We start from the raw sequence: 26,051 nt of genomic DNA on the forward strand, positions 1-26,051 counted from the left end.
GGAACTGAATTATGAGTAAAATTGTCCAGAAAAAGCTATCCTGAATAATTTTCTGATGGATTTGAATTCCATGACAGGTAATTGAATTTCAGGTATACTTGTTCCACACAAGCAACCTGCCTTCATTATTAAATATTAATAGCATTCATTTGCATCCCTTTGCTAGAGAATAGTTCTCTTGTTTTTAATGATATTTTAGATTCAACTTGATTATTTCTATTTTTTGTAAGTTATTGTTTAAAGTGCTCTTTAAAATATTGGTATAGAATATTTGAATGTGCTATGCCGTGAACAAAAATAGCACTATCAACTCTAAATTGTAGTATCATGAGTTCACTTATAGCCTAAGCAGAAATGAAAACTGTCCTCCATTTTGTCTTATTTTTATAATTAGAATTAAAATCTACCTAAAATGTTTGGAATTCAAGAGTTAGAATGATATGTTAGAAAGCCATGTAAATATGGAAACATCATTTATAACTTTTAGGAGTACAAGAAAACCAATTTGAAATGGAAAACTTCCAAGTTTTAGATGATGTAATATCTTGACATTTCTCTTTATTTGACAATTGTGATTTATTACATAGTGGTTCTGATTCTATGAGAGGTTTAATAACATTTTTTGTGATATACCAGACATGAGTTGTCTTTTTTTTCCTTTGTTACAGCCCCCCGGTCACTGTTCCAGGTGTTGTTGTTCTACTAAACAAGGAAGCAATCAAGATTCCTCAAATACCACTAAGAAGGATCATGGCGGGAAATCCAAGATACCCAAAATATATTTTGGGACACGCACACACAAACAGATTGCTCAGATTACTAGAGAGCTCCGGAGGACAGCGTACTCAGGGGTCCCAATGACTATTCTTTCTAGCAGGGACCATACTTGTGTTCATCCTGAAGTAGTAGGTAACTTCAACAGAAATGAGAAGTGCATGGAATTGCTGGATGGAAAAAATGTGAGTAAAGTTATTTTGTTTTAGAGAAAAAAATATGGCTGAAAAGATTCTATTACTCATTTTTTTACATGTTCATTTTGTGTTTTATATGTGTATTTCCACTGATAATCAAATAACTTATAAAAATCAAATTAATTGCTAGTATTGTTAATTTTTGAAAAAGAATTTTACCACAAGAAAACTTTTCTTCAAGTTTAGAATGATAAATTTTGGTTCTAAAGCTTGGGGGTGTTTAATTCCTTGAAATTAATTTCTGTTTTGGTCAGATGTTTTTTTACCTCTTTGAAATCTCACTATCAAAAATAGTCAAATGTTGGGTGATGTCATAGGAGATAAAAGTATTTAAATAATTTAGTCTAATTTAATCAGTTAATTATTTCGTATATTTAAAACTTCAAGAGAACATAGTTTATTTAGACTCTCTGAGTAAATAAATTTTAGTTGAATGAGAAATATAGTGATTATCCTATGTTTTAATTTTAATACAAATTTCTCTTTCAAAAAATAAATTGAATTATTAAAGTTAAAGATATGTCATTGGTGGTTTTGAAGACCTCCAGGAAAATCTTTAATACGAATTTGGTCAAGGTAGAAATTGAGAAGTCTTTCTTAGTAAAAACATAATTTTTTTGGCAGTATTAATTTGGTAGTCTGTGTACAGTTTAATAACTTGCTTAATCTGAAGTTAGAAGTATGGAATATACTGAGAAATTATTTGTGAACCATAAATTGATAGTCTATGAAATGACCAATGATAAATTAATATACTTTGAAAGTTCTTTCACTAGTATTTTGTCAAACAGAGTTGGTTCCCCACAAAAAGCTAGGAGCCATAGCCCCTAGAGTTTCATTTAATTGATATATCACCTTCTACCATGTAATGTGAATAAATTATTTTGTATCGTGCATTTCTTTCTCAATGCTTATAAATAATTGAAGATACCTGCTTTTGGTTATTTGTCTTGACTTAATTCTGCCTCAGAATGGTTTGCTCATAGGCATACATGAACATTTTTTTTTTGTTCCCAAGTCCTTAGGGTAATTTGGTATTGTAATGATGCCCAATTACAAAGTCACTATAGGTGTCTCTGTTTACTATGACTGAATTACCAAAGTGAAATGATAAATAGACAACTGACAGTTTGAGTGAAAAAGAGTTTAAAGTGTGATAACACTTGAATTGACAGACTCCTCTCAGGGTTATGTTACACTGCTAAAATGGATGGGCCATTCTGGTTTTGCTATCAGCCTGCACAGGAGTGTCATTCTAAGTGCCCTTAAAGTGTAAACTTTCCGATTTTTTGGCTTGATCCAAAGGCACATGTGTTTTTATTCACTGTTTCTTTTATGAAACTGCTCCTATGATGGAAAAGCAATGCGCTTATCTCTTAAAAGTTAATTTTTGTTTCACTTAAGAACAAATAATTTTAACTAGCTCCAGAAATAATTCTAGAAAATTATTTTAGGTATGAAAGAATATGTTTTTTGTGAAGATGGAATTTAACAGTTAATAATCATCTACTCTAAAGGCATCTTGGTGATCATTTTACACAATTACAAGCTTTCAGAATAGTACCAAAGATAGTTGGAATAAGAAATGATGAATATCATATTATTAAACTCAATCTGTATTGAAGTCAGTATGAAAGATACTTGGCACGTTTCCATCTGTTTATGGACCCTAGAATCAGGATTTTAGAGGTGGAAGAAACCTTAGAAATGGTAGTCTTTGGGTCAGAGGAATCTTTAAAAGGCTTCTGGTTCATTTACTCTTTTGATGCCTCATCACCTGAGAAAAATGGGCCCTGAAGTTTGCTCTGGGTCTAACAACTAGTTAGCAAGAAAGACAACTTTTCTGATTCTTCGTCATTGTTATTTTAATTACACTAGAAGCAAAACAAAAGATGGCATTATGGTATGAGGAAGTTGACCCTGTATGGAGGGTAAAAAAAGAAAGCAGAGATGGGACACAGTGAATGAAAGTAATATAGAGAATGAACTAAATAAATAAATAAAGGTTAGGTAAGTTCTTTTCTCAATTCTTATTTTTAGTACCATGGAGAACCAACTAGTAGCGTCCCCTTACGTGGCTGAATACAAAGCTTTAGAACTAGTTGTCGTCCCTCAGCTGACCATGCCTTGTTCTTGGATTTGTTGACATTCTTTTATAGGTGATGAACATTTTATGCTTTACTCCATTTCTAGTAATTTCTAGGTACTTTTGTGAATATAATGAGTACACATGTTTAAAATATGTAAAAATATAGATTTGGCTGTTGGATAGTTTGTAGATAAGCATATATGTATTATATATGTAATATTATTTTCACTTGTTAAGGACCACAAACTAGGAAAGATAAATATTGGATTTCAAAATCACATTTAATTTTTTTATTGGTACCTAGAATTAATTAAATAAAAATGACCCATCAGTTTTCAATGACTTCAGTCCCAAATGACAATTGAAATAGAAAATAATATATTTATAGTTAGAAGACTCCAAATTACAGAAAGCAATAAAATGAAAAGAGGACCTCTCCTTTTTGCTCCTTACATTCTTTTAACCCTTCAGGGAAATTGCTCTAAGGTTTTTTTATATAGTCTTCCAAAACACTTAAAATATGTATTTGCTAAAATGTGTATATATTCTTTTAAAAGCCTAAACATATTGGCATATAGACAAATCTGACACATTTCTTAGGGCTATATCTTTTACATAAATTTACCATAAGTTGTTTAACATGTCTGCTTCAAAAAAAAAATGTCTGCTTTTGATAGATATTTGGTTTACTTTCAAATTTTTGGCTGTTTAACAGTGCATTATATATATATATATATATATATATATACATATATATATATGTGTATATATATTCACATTAATGGTGAAATGTTAAATTTTGATAGTTATTGACAAAATATGTGCTTCTAACAGAAGTAATTTATACTTCCACTAATGGTGTACATTTATACTACTAATTTTATACATCTTTTAATGGGATATGATACACTATTGCTAGGACTGGGTTTTTATCAAGCATCTTATTTTTGATTAGCATATATTGATAAAATTTTTTACTTCTGGTAATAGAATGGCAAAGGACATTAGTAGATAGTACATGAAAGAAGAAATGCAAATTACTGTTTAAGCATGTTAGAATGTTCACAGAGTACAATAGCAGTGTTAAACCTTGCTAGAAGGAATAAAAAAGGGATCTCTGGGTGGCGCAGCGGTTTGGCGCCTGCCTTTGGCCCAGGGCGCGATCCTGGAGACCCAGGATCGAATCCCACATGGGGCTCCCGGTGCATGGAGGCTGCTTCTCCCTCTGCCTGTGTCTCTGCCTCTCTCTCTCTCTCTGTGACTATCATAAATAAATAAAAATAAAAAAAAAAGGAATAAAAACACAAATCAAAGCAAGAAGATTCTAGTTTTTAACCTTTAAAATAGGTAAAGATAATATTAGTGTTGATAAAGATACAGAAAAAGTGTTGTAAAGTGGTATACACTTTCTGGAGGATAATTTGGTGGTATAGTTTTCATGAAGCTTAAAAATACTTTATACTGTTGGATCCCATAATGCCATTTCTAAAAATGTATACTAAGAAAATATTTAGAAATGTGCATAGAAGTGCTCATTGCAGCATTATTTATAATGCAAAAATTGGTAACAGTCTAAATGCCCAACAATAATGAAACTGGTTTATAACTATTAACACAATGTACATATGTGGACACTGATGAAAAACTACTTAGTGATGTGAGAAAATATTTCTGATAGGATTTTTAATAAAATCAGATGGAAAAACAGTGATTCCAGTTTTATAAAAAATGTTTCTTATGGCTAACTTGTTAATCCTTGATGCCTTGGGAAACTTTGCTTTGTTTTCATTATTTTAATATTGGGTTACATTTTAGAGATGTATCCATATATACATATGTACAGAAGAGGTATAAATGAAATACATCAAAATGTTACTAGTACATGCTTTATGTGATAGAATTATAGATAATTTAGTGGGGTTTTTTTGGTGCTCTTTTGTATCTTACAGATATTTTGTTGTGAACACTGTTTTTTTTTTTTCCCTAAGACATCCCCCCCCTCCTTTTCTCCTTTATTTCCTTTCTTTTTACTTATTTATATTTACTTAGGTAATACTATCTCATGGCTCAAACTGAAAATGTACAAAAGTGTCTATAGAGAAAAATCTCACTCATGTCCCCCCAAGTCACTTAGCTGTCATCTTTGAAAGCAAACAATGATACCATTGTTCTTGTGTATCCTTCAAGAAATATTTTTGCCAATATCACTTGAATCAGAACAATGGCACAACAAGCATAATTAAAAACAGTTTTTTCTGGTGAATTCGGGCTATCTAGAGCTATACTGATCTGGAGCTCTATATGAGCCAACTAACAGTTTCTTTAAAATGGTTGTGATTGTGGATATAATTTCTCTCCTGTAATATCTTTGCCTTGTGGCTTTAATGATGTTCTGAGAATTCTGAGATAAACTTGTTTTATTCCTTTGTTCCAGCATTGATTCACATTTCAGTAACACGTATTTGTTTTTAGGGCAAATCCTGCTATTTTTATCATGGTGTACATAAAATTAGCAATCAACACACATTACAGACTCTGCAAGGGATGTGCAAAGCCTGGGATATAGAAGAACTTGTCAGCTTGGGAAAAAAACTAAAAGCATGTCCGTATTACACAGCACGAGAACTAATAGAAGATGCTCACATAATATTTTGTCCTTACAACTATCTTCTAGATGCACAAATAAGGGAAAGTGTAAGTAGCTATGTGAAAATTAGAACTTTTCTCCTACTTACTAAGATACAAATGATCAATGTAAAGCTTTTAGATGTTTTACTTTTCACTTATTTTTTGCTTTATATTTATGTAAATGTATAAGCAGATTAGAGTACTGAAAACATATACAGAGGTATATTAAAAACGGAGTTTTAGATCTTGTCATTTTAATGTACAAAGTAATACATACTTTTAAGGACCCAATACTGAACTGGAGTTTTGATGGGGTTTTTCAGCCTTGTTAATAATGATATTGATAATTATTTGTTTTGGGGCGTGATAATTCTTTGTTGTGGTGGTTTATCTTGTGCACTGTAGGATGCTTAGCAGCATCTCTGGTTTTATCCACTAGACACCAGTGACACCCTTGTAGCTGTCACAATCAAAGATGTCTCCAGGGCAGTCTGGGTGGCTCAGCGGTTTAGCGCCACCTTCAGCCCAGGGCGTGATCCTGGAGACCCTGGATTAAGTCCCACGTCAGGTTCCGGATTGAGTCCCACGTCAGGCTCCCTGCGTGGAGCCTGCTTCTCCCTCTGCCTGTGTCTCTGCCTCTCTGTATCTCTCATGAATAAATAAATAAAATCTTTAAAAAAAAAATGTCTCCAGACATTGCCAGATATAACCTGTGGGGCAAAATTACTCCCAGTTGGGACCCATTAATAACTATCACTCCTTCCATTTATCAATAGTCAGAATTATTTTAAAACATTCATATGAAGAATCTGTAGTTTGAAGAACTTTGTGGGGAGAATATGTACACTATGCAAATTATGCTTTGTGAGTTTTTGAGAAAGTTTGGATATAGCATTTGTAATTTTGTGAGTTTTTGAGAAATAAAATTTGGATATAGCATTTGTGTTTATTTGCATGGGTCTTAGAACCATCCAGTTACAGCATCAGACAAAAAGTAATTAACTTAGGTGCTTTCTTCAGTTGAGCGTCTGACTCTTGATCTCAGCTCAGGTCTTGATCTCAGGGTCATGAGTTTGGACTCTGCTTTGGGCTTCATACTGGGCATGGAGCTTACTTAAAAAAAAAAGTGAATAACCTGGTATATTCACCTATTATTCCTCTCTTTAGATCTGACTGCACAACTCTCATTGGCTTTCTTTTTAAGCTTAAAATTCATAGGCATTATGTTTACTATCCCTGTCCTACCTCTTCTTTGGTTGCCTCTTTGCTAGGTTCCTTTCATTTGAGCCACTTGTACATATCAGTGGCAGGTCGGTCTTCCTAGTATTTCTTTTATTACATACTTCTTCTGATTAAAAAATCTGTTGCACTCTTGGCTCATGGGATAAAGTCTATATCTTTTTAAATATTATTTAATTTAAATTCAGTTAATTAACATATACTATATTATTGGTTTCAGATATAAAGGTCAGTGATTCAGCAGTCTTATATAATACCCACTGCTCATCACATCAGTGCTGTCCTTAATGTCCATTACCCAGTTACTCCATCCCTTCATCCCTCTCCCCTCCAGTAACCCTCAATTTGTTTCCTATGATTAAGGGTATCTCTTATGATTTGTCTCCCTCTCTGACTTCATCTTGTTTTGTTTTTACCTCCCTTCTTCCAGGATCCTCTGTTTTGTCTCTTAAATTCCACATAAGAGTGAGATCATATGATAATTGTCTTTCTCTGATTGACTTATTTCACTTAGCATAATACCATCTAGTTCTATCCACATCGTTGCAAATGGCAAGATTTCATTTTTGATGGCTGAGTAGTATTCCATTGTATATGTATACCACATCTTCTTTATCCATTCATCTGTCATTAATGTCTGTATCTGCTAAGCTTACTCTCAAGATGCTCAATAGTCTGGCTTAGATCTGCCTTCTCAGACATTTCTGCTACAAACTCCCAACTTAGCCCCTTCAAAAATTACCTCATAGTCCCCTGAGAATATCTTGTTCTTAACTTTATCTCTGCTTTTGATGATGCCTATATTGAAGTGCACTCCTCCTTTTGCTTTCCAAATCCAAATTCTACTCACCTTTTAATTATTTATTTATTTTGGGGAGCAGGGAGGGCACAGTGAAAGAGAAAGATCTTAAGCAGACTCCACACCCAGTGAGGAACCTGATGTGGGGCTTGATCTCATGACCCTAAGATAATGACCTGAACTGTAATCAAGAGTCAAATGAATGCTTATCCGACTGAGCCACCCAGGGACCTTTCTACTCATCTTTTTAAATGCCAATACGTTTCCTGTTCTTTCATGGTTCTTTTTCAGTCATCGTCAACTTTCTGTATATTTTTTCCTCAGAATAACTCACTGGCAATTGTTTTTTAACATTTCTTTGTATTAGCCAGGACTCTGAATTGCAAGTGACACAAACCCAGCTTCAGTAGAGCTTAAGAAAAAATGCTTGGCTGACTTTATTGTGATGGCTTTATTCTCAGTTTCTTTCCAGGTGGAACAAAGATAACCACAAATAGCCACCTAATCTGGAAAAAATTCATGATCTTATATTCATCACTCCAAATTTCTCTGATTGGCCTCCCTTAAATCTCATCTTCACTCTTCAACCCATGACCACAGAGGGATGGAATACTTTATTTAATTGACAAACCTGGGGGCACCTGGGTGGCTCAGTGGTTGAGCATCTGCCTTTGGCTCAGGATGTGATTCTGGGGTCCTGCTTCTCCCTTTGCCTGTCTCTCTCTCTCTCTCTCTCCCTCTCTCTCTCTCTCTCTTTCTCTCTCTTTCTCTCTCTCTGTGTCTCTCATGAATAAATAAATAAAATCCTTAAAAAAAATAACTGACAAACCTGGATTCTGAGTCTATGTTTTGAAGGTGGTGATATCCCTTGATTAACGGATTAGCAGTTCTATCAATACCACATGGCATCTGGGAAAAACAATTCTCAAAATGAAGGATAGTAGGAACAACTAAAATGAAACAGATAAATGCTGTATTTATATTAGTATTTTCAGAGTCTCTTGAATATTGTATAATTATTTAATTTTAAAGTTTTTTTTTGTTCCTCTTTTAAAATTATGTCGGAGATTGCTTCATAGTGAGATTTTTATACCCTTTTGTGTGGCCAGCTGTACTTTAATCCAGATTCACTTAACATGTATTTTGGTTGATAGGTTTGTAAAGTATTTTGAGAATGAAAAATGGGAAACTGTAATGTTGAGCTAATATTTGTTAGCCTCATTAGTGCTTTAAAAGTGTTAAGACCTAGAATCAGTTACTTATATAATTATTCTTGCCACATTGGCCTATAATTGAAGTTTTAAATGAAATATCTTGCCTACTGCTGTTAAGTGCATTTTACTGAATGTTTTACAGAATTCTTTTGTCTTATAGATGGATATCAATCTGAAAGAACAGGTTGTCATTTTAGACGAAGCTCATAACATTGAAGACTGTGCTCGGGAATCAGCAAGTTATAGTGTAACAGAAGTTCAGCTTCGTTTTGCTCGAGATGAACTAGATAGCATGGTCAACAATAATATAAGGAAGAAAAACCATGAACCCTTACGAGCTGTGTGCTATAGCCTAATTAAGTAAGAACATTTGTTTAACAGTGTCATTTTTGCTGCCTTTATATTAAAAACATGTTTTATTATGCCATAGTATTTTTTTTTAAGATTTTATTTATTTATTCATGAGAGACGCAGAGAGAGAGGCAGAGACACAGGCAGAGAGAGAAGCAGGCTCCTTGTGTGGAGCCCAATGTGGGACTGAATCCCAGGACTCCAGGATCACGCCCTGAGCCAAACGCAACCACTGAACCACACAGGTGTCCGATATGCCATAATATTTTAATTAGTAAACTTTGAACTGGCAACTTAGGAAATAGATTGTTCCTTGCCTGTTAAACTTTTAGAAATAAGCCAGTCCAAACTTTTGTCTTGTTCAAAAGAATATAATAATAGATTTTTAAATTGATAATTATTAATTTGATTTCTAATTTAACAGAATAATTTAATAGCCTCCTGTATGATATATATGACATTGGGCTGAACATAAACTGAACATTAACATATTTTAAAATTTTGGGGCAGCCTGGGTGGCTCAGCAGTTTGGTGCCGCCTTCAGATTGGGTCCTGCGTCCGGCATGGAGCCTGCTTCTCCCTCTGCCTATGTTTCTGCCTCTCTCTCTCTCTCTCTCTGTCTCTCTCTGTCCCTCATAAATAAATAGATAAAATCTTTAAAAAAAATTTTTTGGATTATGCTTTATTTTTAAGATTTTATTTATTTATTCATGAGAGACACACAGAGAGAAAGAGAGACAGGTAGAGGGAGAAGCAGGCTTCCAGCAAGGAGCCTGATGTGGGACTTGATCCTGGGTCCTGGGATCACTCCCTGAGCCAAAGGCAGATGCTACACCACTGAGCCACCCAGGCGTCCCTGGATTATGCTTTAATTTGTTGCTTTATCTTTCAGTTTGAGTAGGGTTCTGTTTTGATGAGTTTTAACTAACCAGGATTTCAATACTCTAAAATAACAGATATAGTAATATTTTTATTAAAGTTTACATTGAATTCTTTTTTATTTTTTTAAAAGATTTTATTTATTCATGAGAGACACAGAGAGAGAGAGAGAGGCAGAGACACAGGCAGAGGGAGAAGCAGGCTCCATTCAGGGAGCCCACTGTGGGACTTGATTCTGGGTCTCCAGGATCACGACCTGAGCCAAAGGCAGACATTTAACCACTGAGCCACCCAGGCATCCCTGAATTCCTTTTTATTAGACATTAGGTTTTGGTGGGTTTTTAAATGATTTTCTCTCTCTTTTTTTTTTTTTTTTAAGATTTTATTTATTCATGAGAGACACAGAGAGAGAATGAGAGAGCGACAGGCAGAGACACAGGCAGAGGGAAAAGCAGGCTCCACGTGGGGTGCCCAATGTGGGACTCATTCCCGGGACTCCAGGATCACACCCTGGGCCGAAGGCAGGTGCTAAACCGCTGAGCCACCCAGTGATCCCAGACATTAGGTTGTTAATCTAGAATCTCTTTATCTTTTTTTTTTTAAGATTTTATTTATTTATTCGTGAGAGACACACAGGGAGAGACAGACATAGGTAGAGGGAGAAGCAGGCTCCTCATGGGGAGCCTGATGCGGGACTTCATCCCAGGACCCTGGGATCACCCTCTGAGCCGAAGGCAGACTTTCAACTACTGAGCCACCCAGGTACCCCTAGAATCTCTTTATCTTAGATCTTGACCCTCTATCTTATTCCATTCACTGCAGCATTTTTCTGTTCATAGTATATTTAAAATTTTTTTGAAGGTTACATAGTCACATGTTTGAATATAAAAGATATAGAAATTTATGTTGTAAAAACTCCTTCCCACCCCATTCTCCATCTGCATAGGTCCTCTCCTGAACAAGTTTAACATTCAGTGCATATTTATGAGCAATTCATTGATGAACCGATATAGGTACTTTCCCCAGTCCCTCCTTTTCCTCCCAAATGATGGCATGCTACATTTTTAGTTTTTTGTCTTCTCCATTTTTTTTTTTTTTTTTTAAGATTTATTTAGAGGATCCCTGGATGGCTCAGCGGTTTGGCGCCTGCCTTTGGCCCAGGGTGTGATCCTGGAGTCCCAGGATTGAGTCCCGCATTGGGCTCCCTGCACAGAGCCTGCTTCTCCCTCTGCCTGTGTCTCTGCCTCTCTCTGTGTGTCTCTCATGAATAAATAAATTTTTTTTTAAAATAAAGATTTATTTATCTTAGAGAGTGTGTGCAGCATGTGAGGGGAAGAGCAGAGGGAGAGAGAGAATCTCTAGCAGACACTCCACTGAGCATGGAACCTGATGATGCAGGGCTTGATCTCACAACCCTGAGACTATGACCTGAGCCAAAATCAAGAGTTGGATGCTTAACCAGCTGAACCACCCAGGCGCCCCATTGTCTTCCATTTTAAGCATAAAAATGTTATTTTTAAAGCGATTTTATTAAAATAAATAAATAAATAAATAAATAAATAAAGTCATTTTATTGAAGTATGATTGACATATATAAAACTATAAATATTCAATGTATACAACCGGATAAGTTTGCAGGTAAGTATATATCCATGAAACTATCATCACAATCTATGCCATAAACATCTCCTCTGAAAGTTTCCTTCTGTCCTCTTTATTAATCGTTTTTTTTTTTTATAAGAACACGTAAGCTCTACCCTCCTAGCAAATTTTTTAAGTATACAATACAGTATTGTTGACTATTGGCACTGTACTTTATGCTTATTGTTTCCTGTTTCATGTCTTTTTTCACTTAATATATTTTGGAGATTTTTCCTTATCATGACTTAGAAAGCTTTCTCAGTTTTAAAAAATAATTGCCTTGAATTCCATTGCATGGATGTATAATAATTTAACTAACATCTAAATAGTAGATACTGAGGTTTACAATTGTTTGCTGTTACAATGGGAGTATATAGGAAAATTCCTACAAGTGGGATTGTTGAGTGAAACCGTAGATCCACATGTAATTCTGATAGATATTTCTAAACTTTACACAGTAAGTGGGTAGGCAGAGGACTAATTTATACTTTCGCCAGCAACATATGAGAGGATGAAAGTTGTTTTTTTCTAGTCTGATGGGTGAAAAGTGGTATTCAGTGTAGTTTTTACTTAATTTCTCTTAATATAATTGATATTAAGCATTTTATTATTTTTTTTAAAGAAGATTTATTTGTTTTAGAGAGAGGGAGTTGGAAGAGAAGAAGGAGAAGGATTGGAGGAGACAGAAGGAGAGGTAGCAAGAGTCCTAAGCAGACTCTGCACTGAGTATGGAGCCCAACGTGGGGCTCAGTCTCACAACCCTGAGTTCATGACCTGAGCTGAAACCAAGAGTCAGACGTTTAATTGACTGGGCCACCCAGGTGCCCCAATATTAAGCATTTTAAAAGGCAAACGGTGTATTTCCTTTCCTATCAACTGTCGACATTTCTGTCCTTTTTTGGTTTTGTTACAGTTTTTACTGATTTGTAGAGGCTTTGTAGATTAACCCTTTGCCTGTCTGTGATAAGAGTGCAAATATTTTTCCCCCTATTTTACCATGTGCTTGTGCCTTTCCTTTTTTTCTTTTTTTTTAAGATTTTATTTATTTATTTATGACACACACACAGAGGCAGAGACATAGGCAGAGAGAGAAGCAGGCTCCCTGCAGGGAACCCAATGCTGGACTCGATCCCGGGACCCAGCATCCTGCGTTGGATGGCGCTAAATCGCTGAGCCATCCAGGTATCCCGCTTATGCCTTTCCTGTGGTGTTTTTGTCACGTAGCATATTGTCATTTTTACTTCACAGCATAATTTGGTGAAAGAGTTGTCTTTAGTTGCTAATTCTGTTTTCTCACTCCCCAGTCTTTCCTCACTAATCTCAGTTGTGTTGTTGTCTGCAGACTTCTACTGAAACTGTTCTTATCAAGGTCACCAATGATCCCTTATGTTGCCAAATGCAAAGGTTATTTTTCTATTATCTCACTCAGCCTCTCAGCAGTATTGTTTGGGTATTGTCAACTATCACCTCTATGAAAAATGTTTTTGGCTTAACTTCTGTGAAATAATGGAAAATATATACACATTGCTCTCTGTCACCAGTTCCTGGCACAGAGTTCCTAAAACCTTGCAATTTCCTAAGTGAGAAGAGTACTAAGAGCATTTTTAACCCCCCAGTTCCTGACAGAACTCCTAAATCCTTTGGTATTTCCTAGGTGCTCGGACTGGCTTTTGTTCTAATGAGGTGCTTGGTGAACTTCTGGATGTGTGTGGTCACTAGAAAGACTAAACCATGATTAGAAGCTTAGAACTTTCAGCTCCACCTTTCCTCTGGAAAGGGGAGAGGGAGGGGAGATCAAGTTAATAATTGATCATGCTTATGTAATGAAGCCATTGTTCAGAACTTCCAGATTGGTGAACACATTTATGTGCTTGGAGCATCCCACCTTTCTAGGAACAGAAGCTCCTGTGCTCAGACCCTCCCAGAACTTTCCATCTGGCTATTTGTCTGTATCCTTTATTGTATAATAAACTGGTAAACATAGATGTTTTCTGGAGCTCTGTGGGTTGTTCTAGTAAATGATCAAACTTGAGGAGGGGTCATGAGAACCTCTGACTTATAATTGCTTTGTCAGAGGCACAGATGACAACTTGGACTTTAATGCTGGCATCTGAAGTGACGAGGTGGGGAGGACAGTATGGTGAGACTGAAACCCAGTCTTGGGATCTGTGCTAACTTTAACTTGTTAGTGTAAGAATTGGATTGAATTATGGAACACCCAGCTAGTGTCTTGGAGAATTGCATTAGTGTAAGGAAAAAAGAACCCCACATACATTTAGTGACCAAACATGTCAGAAGTGAAGTAGTAAGACTAGAGGAGACATACAAGAGTACTTTTTCCTAGACAGCCTCTGGATACCTTCTGGTCTTCTTCTTCACAGTCTACTCTTTCTCAGTTTCTTTTGATAGTTCTTATTCTGTTTGATGTCTAAATGTTGAAGTGCCTCAGGATTTGGTTCTGGTACTTCATTTCTTCTCTTAACTCTGTACTTTGCCTAAATTACATAACCGAGTACCGTAGTAGTACTAGTGAGGCCTGAATCTGTGTCTAGCCCAATTTCTAATAAATCTATATTCAAATCTGTCTCTGGAATGTGATTTTCGTATATTGACCTGTACTTTATATTAATCTGTTGGGGCTGGGATCCCTGGGTGGCACAGCGGTTTGGCGCCTGCCTTTGGCCCAGGGCGCGATCCTGGAGACCCGGGATCGAATCCCACGTCGGGTTCCCGGTGCATGGAGCCTGCTTCTCCCTCTGCCTGTGTCTCTGCCTCTCTCTCTCTCTCTGTGACTATCATAAATAAATAAAAAATTTAAAAAAAATTTAATCTGTTGGGGCTTTAATTTCAACTTTACAAAATAAACTCCTTCTCTTCTCCTACCTACTCCCCCCAAATGCCTTGTCTTCCTTATCTAAGCAAACAATACCAGCCAGTTCCTCAAATCAGAAATCTGTTATCCTTGATTGCTACCTCACCATATCCAGTTCATCAGTAAGTTTAATAAATGCCACCTGTACAATATATCCCAAATCCTTCAAACTCCTATCTATCATCCCAGAATCATCTCTCAACTAGAATTCTGTAACAGCCTGCAACAGGTCTCTGCTTTTATTTTTGCCTTTTTCCATAATCCATTCTGGCTTAGAAACTGGAATCATCTTTTAAACACTTAAAATAGGTTGTGTTTGATTTCAAATATTCCATTTAAGGGGCACCTGGGTGACTCAGTCGGTTAAGCAACTGACTCTTGACTTCAGCTCAGGTCATGGTCTCAGGGTTGTGGTATGGATCCCCACACTGGGCTCTGTGCTGTGTGTGTAGCCTGCTTAAGATTTTCTCTCTCTCTCTCCCAATGCTCCTCTCCAATCCCCTCCTCATGTGTACACACTGTCTAAATCAGTCAATCAGTCCTCTTATTTAAAACCTTCCCATTACACTTTGGATAGAATCCAGATTCCTTACCTTGTCTCAACATGATCTGATTCCTGCTTATCACTCTAACATTGTTCTAACATTGTTCATATTGTTATTCTTTTTTGCCCATTGTGTTGCAACTACAGTGGCTTTCTGTCAAGTCCTTAAATAAACAAAATTTGTTAACCACTTCTAGATCTTTGCATTAGCTATTCTTTCTACTTGGAATCCCTCCCCCCTACCCCCCGCGCCCCCATCCTTTCATGACGGGGTATTTTTTGCATTCAATTATTAGAATAAATGTCACTTCAGGGAGAACTTCCTTGACACTCAAATTAAAGTAGCAAGTAGATTACATTAACCTAATTTATTTTCATTATATCACTTTCCATTATCTGATATGCTCTTGTTTCATGTATGTGTTTCTAAGTTTATTTCTCCCTTTAGTAGAATGTAATTTCCATGAGAATAAGGATCTTGCCTGTTTTACTTACTGCTGTATTTCTAGTATCCAGTACAGTGTCTGGCATATAATATAGGCATTTAAGTACTTACTGAATGTCAAAATGTATATGTATACATAAAAATGAATATACTTTCTAGTAACTCTCTTTTTTGTCTTAATATATAATACCTTAATTTCTTTATTAGATTGTTTTATATTTTCTTTATGTGCATTTGGGATCAAATGCTCCTATACCTGGCTGTCAGTTGGAAAGATAGTCAAGTGAAGCAGTGTGAATCCATAAAACATAATTGGGAAATCACATGCATGTTTCTCTTTTCTAAGTGAAAGCATACTATTTAGCTATATAAGTGTTTATTTGGCAATATGAGACATGCATGCATTTTAAGAGATGTCTGAATTCACATTTGTATCGTAATAGCTTCAAGGAATATGATGAATGTATCACAACTCTTTGTTTTGTTAAAATAGTGCACACAAGGGTGATATTAGTTGATGGAACTGTTTTATTTTATTTTAGTTGGTTAGAAGCAAACTCTGAACATCTTGTGGAAAGGGATTATGAATCATCCTGTAAAATATGGAGTGGAAGTGAAATGGTCTTAAATTTGCACAAAATGGGCATTACTACTGCTACTTTTCCTATTTTGCAGGTAAGATTTTTTTCCACCTCTAATATTTATTTAGTGAATTAAACCATTAAACCATTGTTTAATAATGAATAAATTAATCCAGACCTAAAAAAGTAGCAACTTAATTGTTTTAAAATTTTATTTTATTACTAAGCTTGGTAATCTTTAACTGATGGTGTAAATAATGGATTAAAAAATTCTCATTATTTAGTTATAACTAAATAAAATATAATGTAAAATATATAAAATATAAAATAAAATATAACAAAATAAAATAACTGCTTATTTTAAATTAATAGACTTTGCTTTTAAGAGTGGTTGTTTGAAGTTTGCAGAAAAATTTAGCAGAAAGGACAGAATTCTCATGTACCTAATGACAAACATACATACACACTCCAGTTCTCCTATTATTAACATCTTACAATAATACAGTATATTTGTTACAATTGAGCCAGTATTGTTAACTAAAGTCCATAGTTTTACATTAAAGATTCACTTGTACAATTCTGTGAGTTTTGACAAAAATAAAGTCATGTATCTACCATTACAGTGTCATACAAAATATTGTCACTGCCTTAAAAATCTTATGTGCTATATTTACTAATTAATTCCTTCACCATACCTCATGTCCCCTGCTGAACTTCTGGCAACCAGTGATATATGTGTGTGTGTGTGTGTGTGTGTGTGTGTGTGTGTGTGTTTGTTTGTTTTTTAATTTTGACTCCTTAGTTTTGCCTTTTCCAGAATGCCATTTAGTTGGAATCATACTAAGGGTCCTTCATGTCTTTTTATGGTTTGATGGCTCATTTCTTTTTATTGCTAAATAGTATTCATTGTATGTATGCACACTGCTGATCCATTCACCTACTGTAGGACTTCCAAGTTTGGGCAATTCTGAATAAAGCTATTATAAACATTTGTGTGAGTATTTTTGTGTGGATATGCCTTCTTCTCATTGGGTAAATACTTAGTACAATTGCTGTATTGATGGTAAGACTTCTTTTAGCTGTGCAAGAAACTGCTATCTTCCACAGTGGCTGTGCTATTATTTTACATTCCCATCATCAGTGAATAAGGGATCCTGTTATTCTACATCCTTGCCAACATTTGGAATTGTCAGTTTTGAATACTAGCCATTCAAATAGATATGTAGTAGTATCTTATTGTTATTTTAATTTACAATTCCTAAATAACATTTGAGGTGGAACATCTTTTTACATGCTCTTTTGCCATCTATATATCTTATTTGGTGAGATGTCTCTTCAGATCTTTTGCCTACTTTTCAGTTGGATGCTTTTGTCTTCCTATTATTGAGTTTTAAGGGTTTTCTATATTTGGTATACAAGTCCTTCATCAGGACTCATGCTTGCAGATATGTTCTTCCAGTCTGTGGCTTGTCTTTTCAATGTGTTAACAGTGTCTTTTTTTGAAACATAAGTTTTTGTTTTTTGTTTTTTTTTAAAGATTTTATTTATTTATTCATGAGATATACAGAGAGAGAGGCAGAGACACAGGCAGAAGGAGAAGCAGGCTCCATGCAGGGAGCCCGACATGGGACTCGATCCTGGGTCTCCAGGATCAGGCCCTGGGCTTAAGGTGGTGCTAAACTGCTGAGCCACCCAGACTGCCCAAGTTTTTAGTTTTAATAGAGTTCACCTTACCAATTTTTTTCTTTGATGGATCATGCTTTAGATGTTGTGTCTGAAAACTCACCACCAAAGCCAAAATCACCTAGATTTTCTTCTGTTATTTCTTCTAAAAGTTTCAGAGTTTTCATTTAACATTTAGGTCTGATCCATTTTTAGTTAATTTTTGTGAAGGATAGAAGGTCTGTATCTAGATTCATTTCTTTGCATGTTCTGTCACCATTTGTTGAAAAGACCATCCTTTCTCCTTTGGATTGTCTTTGTTGCTTTGTTAAAGATCAGTTGACTGTATCCTTGTGGGTCCATTTTTAGGCTCTATTCTTTTCCATTGATTGATTTGTCTGTTCCTTCACTAATACCACACTATCTTCATTACTATTGATTTATAATAAGTCTTGAAGTTGGGTAGTATCAGTTCTCTGATTTTGATCAGTATATTGTATTGGTTATTTTGGTTTGTTTCTTTCCAAATAAACTTTAGACTCAGTTTGTCAATCCACCAAGTAACTTTCTGGAATTTTGATTGAGATTGTCTTGAATCTATAGATCAAAGTAGGAAGAACTAACAATTGAACAATACTGAGTCTTCCTATTTATGAACAGAGAGTATCCTTCCATTTGTTTGGATCTTTGTTTTCTTTTATAAGAATTTTATAATTTTCCTCATGTACAGACTTAAAGAGGCTTTTGAACTAAAACAGATAAGAACTATGGCTACCATGGTCACCACTAGAATTCTGGGCATATGAGTATTAAAAATGTATTTTTATCAGATAATACTTAAGATTTTTGCCCTGCATTTTTAAAATGCAATGTGGTATTATAAGTATTGTCCATATCATGGCATCTTTCCATGATTTTTTGTATAAACTTTGCATTTTAATAGTTCATATCATTAGCAAAATGGATAAATTGTGAGGAATTCATAGAATATTAGACAGCAATTTAAGAAATGAACTACCAATCATATAAATGAATCTTAGAGACAATGTTGAGTAAAAGAAACTGGACACAGAAGAGTATAAACTGTATGATTTCATTTTTATGAAATTAAGAAATGAATATTATTACACTAGTAGAAGTCAGAATAATGGTTACTACTGTGCAGGGGTAAGGAGCAGTTTGGGTTGAGAAAGGGCAAAAGGGAACCATCTGGGATTCAAGGAATATTTTGTATTGTGAGTGTTAGTTACATGGGTGTGTGCATGTTGTGTGTATGTATGTTTAGTGAGCTGTATATTTAAGACTAGTGCATTATATATTATACTTTAATAAAAATGTACAAATAAATATATCTCAAAGAAAAAATTTGGGAAATACAAAGGCACAAAGGAAAAAAAATTCATAAAGATGATCATTATTAACTTTTGGATTTTTATCCACCCATCTTATTCTATGCATATATTTATTTGACATAGATTTCTGATATGATGCATGTTCTTTATAGTCTCTTTTCATTTAACAGTATATTAGGAGTACTGTTTTTTTATTTTAAAATTTTTTTAGGGATCCCTGGGTGGCGCAGCGGTTTGGCGCCTGCCTTTGGCCCAGGGCGCGATCCTGGAGACGCGGGATCAAATCCCACGTCGGGCTCCCGGTGCATGGAGCCTGCTTCTCCCTCTGCCTATGTCTCTGCCTCTCTCTCTCTCTCTCTCTCTGTGACTATCATAAATAAATAAATTTTTTTTAATTAAAAAATAAAAAATAAAATTTTTTAAAATTTAAATTCGGTTAATTAACATATATTATTAGTTTCAGAGGTAGAGGTCAGTGATTCATAAGTCTTATGTAATACCTGGGCTGTTGTTTTTTAAAGATTTATTTCAGAAAACGGAGAAAGTACATGTGTGAGATGATAGGGAGGGACAGAGGGAAAGAGAGAGAGAATCTCAAGCAGATTCGCCACTGAGCACAGGTCCATCTCAGGACCCTGAAATCATAACCTGAGCTAAAATCAAGAGTGGGATGTTTAGCTGACCCAGATGCCCCTATGAATACTATTTTAATATTCTTTCACATGATCTGTATTTTTATTTTAAAAATATTTATTTGAGAGAGAGCAGGGGTAAGGGGGAAGAGCAGAGGGAGAAAAAAATCTTAAGCAGACTGCAATGAGCGTGGAACCCACACAGAGCTCCATCTCATAACCCTGAGATCATGGCCTGAACTGAAACCAAGAGTTTGGAGGCCTGAGTCTCTCAGGCACCGCTTTCACGTGATTTTTTTTTTTTTTTTTTTTTTTTTTATGATAGTCACAGAGAGAGAGAGAGAGGCAGAGACACAGGCAGAGGGAGAAGCAGGCTCCATGCACTGGGAGCCCGATGTGGGATTCGATCCCGGGTCTCCAAGATCACGCCCTGGGCCAAAGACAGGCGCTAAACTGCTGCACCACCCAGGGATCCCTTTCACGTGATTTTTAATTGCAGTGTAGCACTTTTGTGAGTGCAGATATTCTAAATTACTTGCTTAATTTGGCATTTGAAATATAAGTTGTTGCCAGCTTTCCCAGAATAAGAAAAAATTCTGTTATGAACATCCTTGAAAATATATCTCTGTATATGTTGCTATTTCCTTTATGTATTATAAATACTAATTCTTTGTTGCTTATTGCATTGTATGTTAGTCTTGTGTCTATGTTTTATTTATGGAGCATTTTTCTAGAAGTTTTTTATTTTAAGGCATTCAAATGTATCAGTGTTTTTTTTATGAATTATATTTGAGTTTAGTTTAAGTAGTCTTTCCTTATCTTGTACTATATTTTCTAAAAGTGTTTTTTTTTTTTAATTAAATCAGCCTAGAATTCATTTTTGTTTATATTGTGAGGTTGGGAATCCATTTTATTTCCTATAAGTATAATTTTGGCATCATTTACTAAGTTGTTCATCCATTTATCTCTGATTTGTAATGACACTTCTGCCACATATCTAATTTTCATTTATTTGTGAATTAATTTCTGGACTTTGTTCTATGATTCTGTTTATCTAAACTGTCATATTTGGGGCACCTGGCCTCAATGGTTGACTGCCTTCTGCTTGGGTCGGGAGCCTGCTTCTGTCTCTACCTACTCTCTCTATTCATGTCTCTTCCCGTCTCTCTGTGTCTCTCATGAATAAATAAATAAAATCTTAAAAAAATAAAAATAAACTGTCATATTGGTTAATTACTCTAGCATTAGAAGTATGCTAATACCTGGTAGGGCGGATCTCCTCACTTTGTTCTTTTCCTTTGAGGATGATCTTGGCTGAATTTTAAAATTAACTTGTAAATTTTCATGAAAAATTCTGTTGGAATTTTGGTTGGAATTTCACTGAATTTATGGGTTAATTTAGAGTGTTGATATATTTATAATATGGGAGTTTTCCTATTCACAAATAAGATGTATAAAGTTCTTCACTTATTATGTCATATATGTCAATAAAATTTTATTTTATTTTTAAAAGTCTTAGGAGTTTTAGATTTATTTCTAAGTAAGTTAAAATTTGTTTCTTTTTCAAATGCTAAAATTACATTTTCTAATTATTACTGCTGTATAAATGTGGTAGTTGATTTTTATTTATTTATCTTGTAGCCAGCCAACCACTTTGCTGAACTATCTTATAGTTATACTACCTGGTTTGTCTATGGATTCTCAAATTTTATGTAATTATACTGTCTGTAAGTAGTAACTTTATTCTCTTTCCTTCCAACTCCATCACATTTTCTTTCTTTCTTTGTTAGCTTAAACTTCCAGTACATTGTTTATCACAGGAAGTGAAACAGATATCCTGGTCTTATTGCTACCCAAAAGAGACTATATATTACTAGTGTTACATCATTTAGGAATATGTCTACTGCATTGTTTTAAAATTCTTTGTTTTATTTTTTATTAACAGCTTGATGTATAATTCACATGCCATGAAATCTACCCTTTTAAAATATACAATTCAGTAGTTTTTAATATAGTTACAGAATTATGCAACTGTCACTGCTATCTATCTAACTTTAGAACATTTGTTAAAACTTATGAGCCACATGCAATAAATGAGCTAATTAGTATACATTTTGTATTTAGCATTTATTATTTCCTTTTTTCATTTAAAAATTTTTGCTTGTCATACAGTCATATTATTCTCATCATTGGAATACTACCTGGAAGTAATTCAGGCATTTAGATGGCATATCAACTCTTTTAGGCTCTTTGGAAAAACTGTTTGGTACATTTTAGTTCTCTTTTACTGTTTTGGTTTGGTTTTGGTTTTGTTTTTAAATTAGCTCTATACCCAACATGGGGCCTGAACTCACATTCTTGAGGTCAAAGTTTGCGTGGCCTACCAACTGAGCCAGCCAGGTGTACCTAGTTCATTACTTTTGAAGGGCACTTTGTAATAATACCCTGATTGCCTGAAGAAATAATGAACCTCCTAAATATATAACTTATTGTTAAAATGTCTTTGACTCTGAAGAGAATTTGGGAATATATGGGAATTTATTTATTTATTGGTTTGTTTGTTTGTTGAGAAGGTTGATTTAAGCATAAACACTAGGAAAAAGTAAATGAAAGTGTTACAAAAGAAAGGAAATATGATCAGTATACTATATATGGGTTAGCTATAACAGTGTATAATATATATAATCACAATTTTGTTAAAAATAAATATTGACTTAATTTTGGAGCCTGTGGAGGCCTGCTGGAACAGAACTCCTAAAGTGACAATTATGTCTGGAAGGCTGTGGTCCAAGGCCATTTTTGTTGGCTATAAGCGGGGTCTCCGGAACCACAGGGAGCACACAGCTCTTCTTAAAATTGAAGGTGTTTATGCTTGAGATGAAACTGACTTCTGACTAAGCAAGACATATGCTTATGTGTACAAAACAAAGAACAACACAGTGACTCCTGGTGGCAAACCAAACAAAACCAGAGTAATCTGGGAAAAAGTAACTTGTGTTCATGGAAACAGTGGCATGGTATGTCCTAAATTCTGAAGCAAACTTCCTGCTAAAGCCATTGGCCACAGAATCCATGTAATGCTGTACTCCTCAAGGACTTAAACTTGCTGAAAAGTAAATAAATAAAGGTGTAGGTCTGTTCTCTTGTAAAAAAAAATGAATAAAATATTGAATTAATAAAAAATTATGATATAACTATTGTGAGAATGGTAAGTAAAATGTATATTTGGTGGTATAAGAGACTTAAAGATGTACTTTTCTGTAGGATACCAATTGAGGGAATATGTAGGAATTTATTTTATTTTTATTTTTATTTTTTTTAAAGATTTTACTTTATTTATTTATAGAGAGACACAGAGAGAGAGAGGCAGACACACAGGCAGAGGGAGAAGCAGGCTCCGTGCAGGGAACCCGAAGTGGGACTAGATCCCAGGTCTCCAGGATCACGCCCTGGGCTGCAGGCGGCGCTAAACCGCTGCGCCACCGGGGCTGCCCTATGTAGGAATTTAAAACATAATTTTAGCACTTGTTTATTAGCAATGTTTCCCTAAAATTTCAATGTATCTTTCATTTGGGTTATATTATAGTTTTAAGAAGTTTGTACTTCTCTTCTTCTCGTTTCCTGCCATGTACTTAATAATGGTAATTTCTTACAGGGACACTTTTCTGCTGTCCTTCAAAAAGAAGAAAAAGTCTTACCAATTCATGGTAAAGAGGAGACAAGAGAAGTGCCTATTATTAGTGCTTCAACTCAAATAATGCTCAAAGGACTTTTTATGGTGTTTGACTATCTTTTTAGGCAAAATAGCAGGTTAGTAAATATATATGATTTGTATTTTTCCTCTTAAAAATATTAGTTTTATTGGGTGCCATGATGTGTTTAATCTGTATATTGTGTGAGTACTTAGGTTCGTTGTAAAGAAGTGGGTATAAGTATTATTCTTATTGACACAGATTTGGATCAGTCGAAATTAGTCTTTATTAATGAAAATGAGTATTGAAATAAAAAATAAATGTATTTTAAATACATTTTTAAAGTTACTGCAGTATTAAATTTATAGTTGTATATGATTAAACTTAAACATTTAGGTTTTAAGGATAGTTTTAGATATGTTTCTCCCAGTGTCAGAATGTGTCTTCTTATTGCATAAAGCCTCTATTTATTAAAATGTGGAAAATGAGAAACAACTCCCTTCACTCTACCCCTTATTAAATTATAGTACTGGGATGCCTGGGTTACTCAGTGGTTGAGCATCTGCCTTTGGCTCAGGTCGTGATCCTGGGGTCCTGGGATTGAGTCCCACATCAGACTGCCCGCAGGGAGCCTGCTTTTCCCTCTCCCTATGTCTCTGCCTCTCTCTGTGTTTCTCATGAATAAATACATTAAAAATCTAAAAAAATAAAATAAATTATAGTACTATCTGGTTCCAATTTTTTTATGATAAAATATACATAACAGAATTTACTATTTTAACTATTTTAAGTGTACCTTTTAGTAGCATTAAGTATATTCACATTGTTGTGCAACCATCACCACTGTCCATTTCCAGAACTTCTTCAGGAACTCTATGCCCATGAAACAATATTTACCATTTCCCTCTTCCCACAACCTCTAGTAACCTCCATTCTTTCAGCTCCCTGGATTTGCCCCTTTTAGGTATCTCTTATAAAGTGAAACCATATATTTCTTCTTTTGCATCTGGCTTATTTAACTTAGTATAATGTTTTCAAGGTTCATCCAAGTCGTACCATATATCAAAATGCCATTCTTTTTTATGGCTGAATATTCAGATTCCACTGTATGTATATACCATAGTTTGTTTATACCTTTTATGTTGATGGACATTTGGATTATTTTCACCATTAGTCTATTGTGAATAGTGCTATAGTGAACATTGATATACAAGTATCTGTGAGTCCCTGCTTTTAATTCTTCCAGGTATGTACCTGGAATTTCAGATCACACGGTCATTCTGTATTTAACTTTTTGAGAAATCAACATGCTATTTTCCATAGCAACTGCGTATTTTAGATTCCCTTAGTTATGCACAACATTTATAGTTGCTCAATGTCCTTGCCAATACTCGTTTCTGGCTTTTTTTTTGTTTTGTTTTTTAAAGATTTTATTTATTCATTCATGAGAGACACAGAGAGAGAGGCAGAGACATAGGCAGAGGAAAGAGCAGGCTCCCTGCAGGGAGCCTGATGCAGGACTTGATCCCAGGACCCTGGGATTACACCCTGAGCCAAAGGCAGATGCTTAACCACTGAGCCATCCAGGTGCCGCTGTTTCTGGCTTTTTGGATAATAGCCATCCTAATGAGTATAAAGTGGTATCTGCTTTTGAACTGTACCAAGTTTCAATTTATTCCACCCTCCACTAACGGCTAATTGAGCATCTTTTCACATTTTTATTGTCCATTTGCATTTCCTCATTGAAGTAATGTTTATTCACGTCCTATGCCCATTTTTGAATTGAGTTTTTTGTTGTTGTTGAGTTATAAAAGTTACCTGTATATTCTCCATATTAATCCCATATCAGGTATACGTTTTACAAGTATTTTTCATTCCGAGGGTTGTCTTCTCACTCTCTGATAGTGTCAAATGCACGAAAGTTTTTTAATCTTGGTGAAGTCCAGTTTATTTTTTCTTTTGTTGCTTGTGTGTTTGGTATATACAGGAGATATTGCCAAATCTGGTATCATTAAGATTTTCCCCTGTGTTTTCTTCTAAATGTTTTTAGCTCCCAGTACTGTTATAAAACTCACTCCACAGATTGTAGGGTTTGTGACTTGAACTTTGAGATCTGATCTCTCTAGGGGTGAAATTAACTGTCAGTATTATTGTGAGGAGATTGTAGAGAATAGTACATTTTATTCTGTTTCAGCTGAAGTTTGCATAGCTCTTTTGTGCAAAACCTCTTATTGAGAGAAGTTATAAGTTGCATGGGATCACAGAGATCAGTACCTTTATGAAAGACTTAATGGAGTCTGAGACCCATATTTTAAAGGAACTTAAAAATCTTGTAACTCGTTTATTTTCTCATATAATAAAAATGTATAATCTACTGTTTAGTTTCTTTAAGGATAACTTACCTGTTTTGTAGCTGATAACATAAAACAGAGCAAAGAGCTCTAGACTAGGAGTTAGGAG

General features: G+C 34.9%; 1 protein-coding gene and 1 pseudogene across 1 annotated transcript in view; both read left to right on the top strand.

Annotated features, from left to right (window-relative positions):
- Positions 1–26,051, top strand: part of BRIP1 (BRCA1 interacting protein C-terminal helicase 1) — a 180,355-nt gene that overhangs the window by 49,238 nt on the left and 105,066 nt on the right. The window contains exons 7-11 of the mRNA XM_038547960.1: positions 669–959; positions 5,533–5,754; positions 9,101–9,300; positions 16,215–16,347; positions 23,555–23,709. Coding sequence (XP_038403888.1) covers positions 669–959; positions 5,533–5,754; positions 9,101–9,300; positions 16,215–16,347; positions 23,555–23,709 — 1,001 coding nt within the window. The remainder of the gene's footprint in view (positions 1–668; positions 960–5,532; positions 5,755–9,100; positions 9,301–16,214; positions 16,348–23,554; positions 23,710–26,051) is intronic.
- On the top strand, positions 22,668–23,305 carry LOC106559266 (annotated as a pseudogene).

This window comes from Canis lupus, chromosome 9 (assembly GCF_011100685.1).
Source record: "Canis lupus familiaris isolate Mischka breed German Shepherd chromosome 9, alternate assembly UU_Cfam_GSD_1.0, whole genome shotgun sequence".
NCBI lineage: Eukaryota > Metazoa > Chordata > Mammalia > Carnivora > Canidae > Canis > Canis lupus.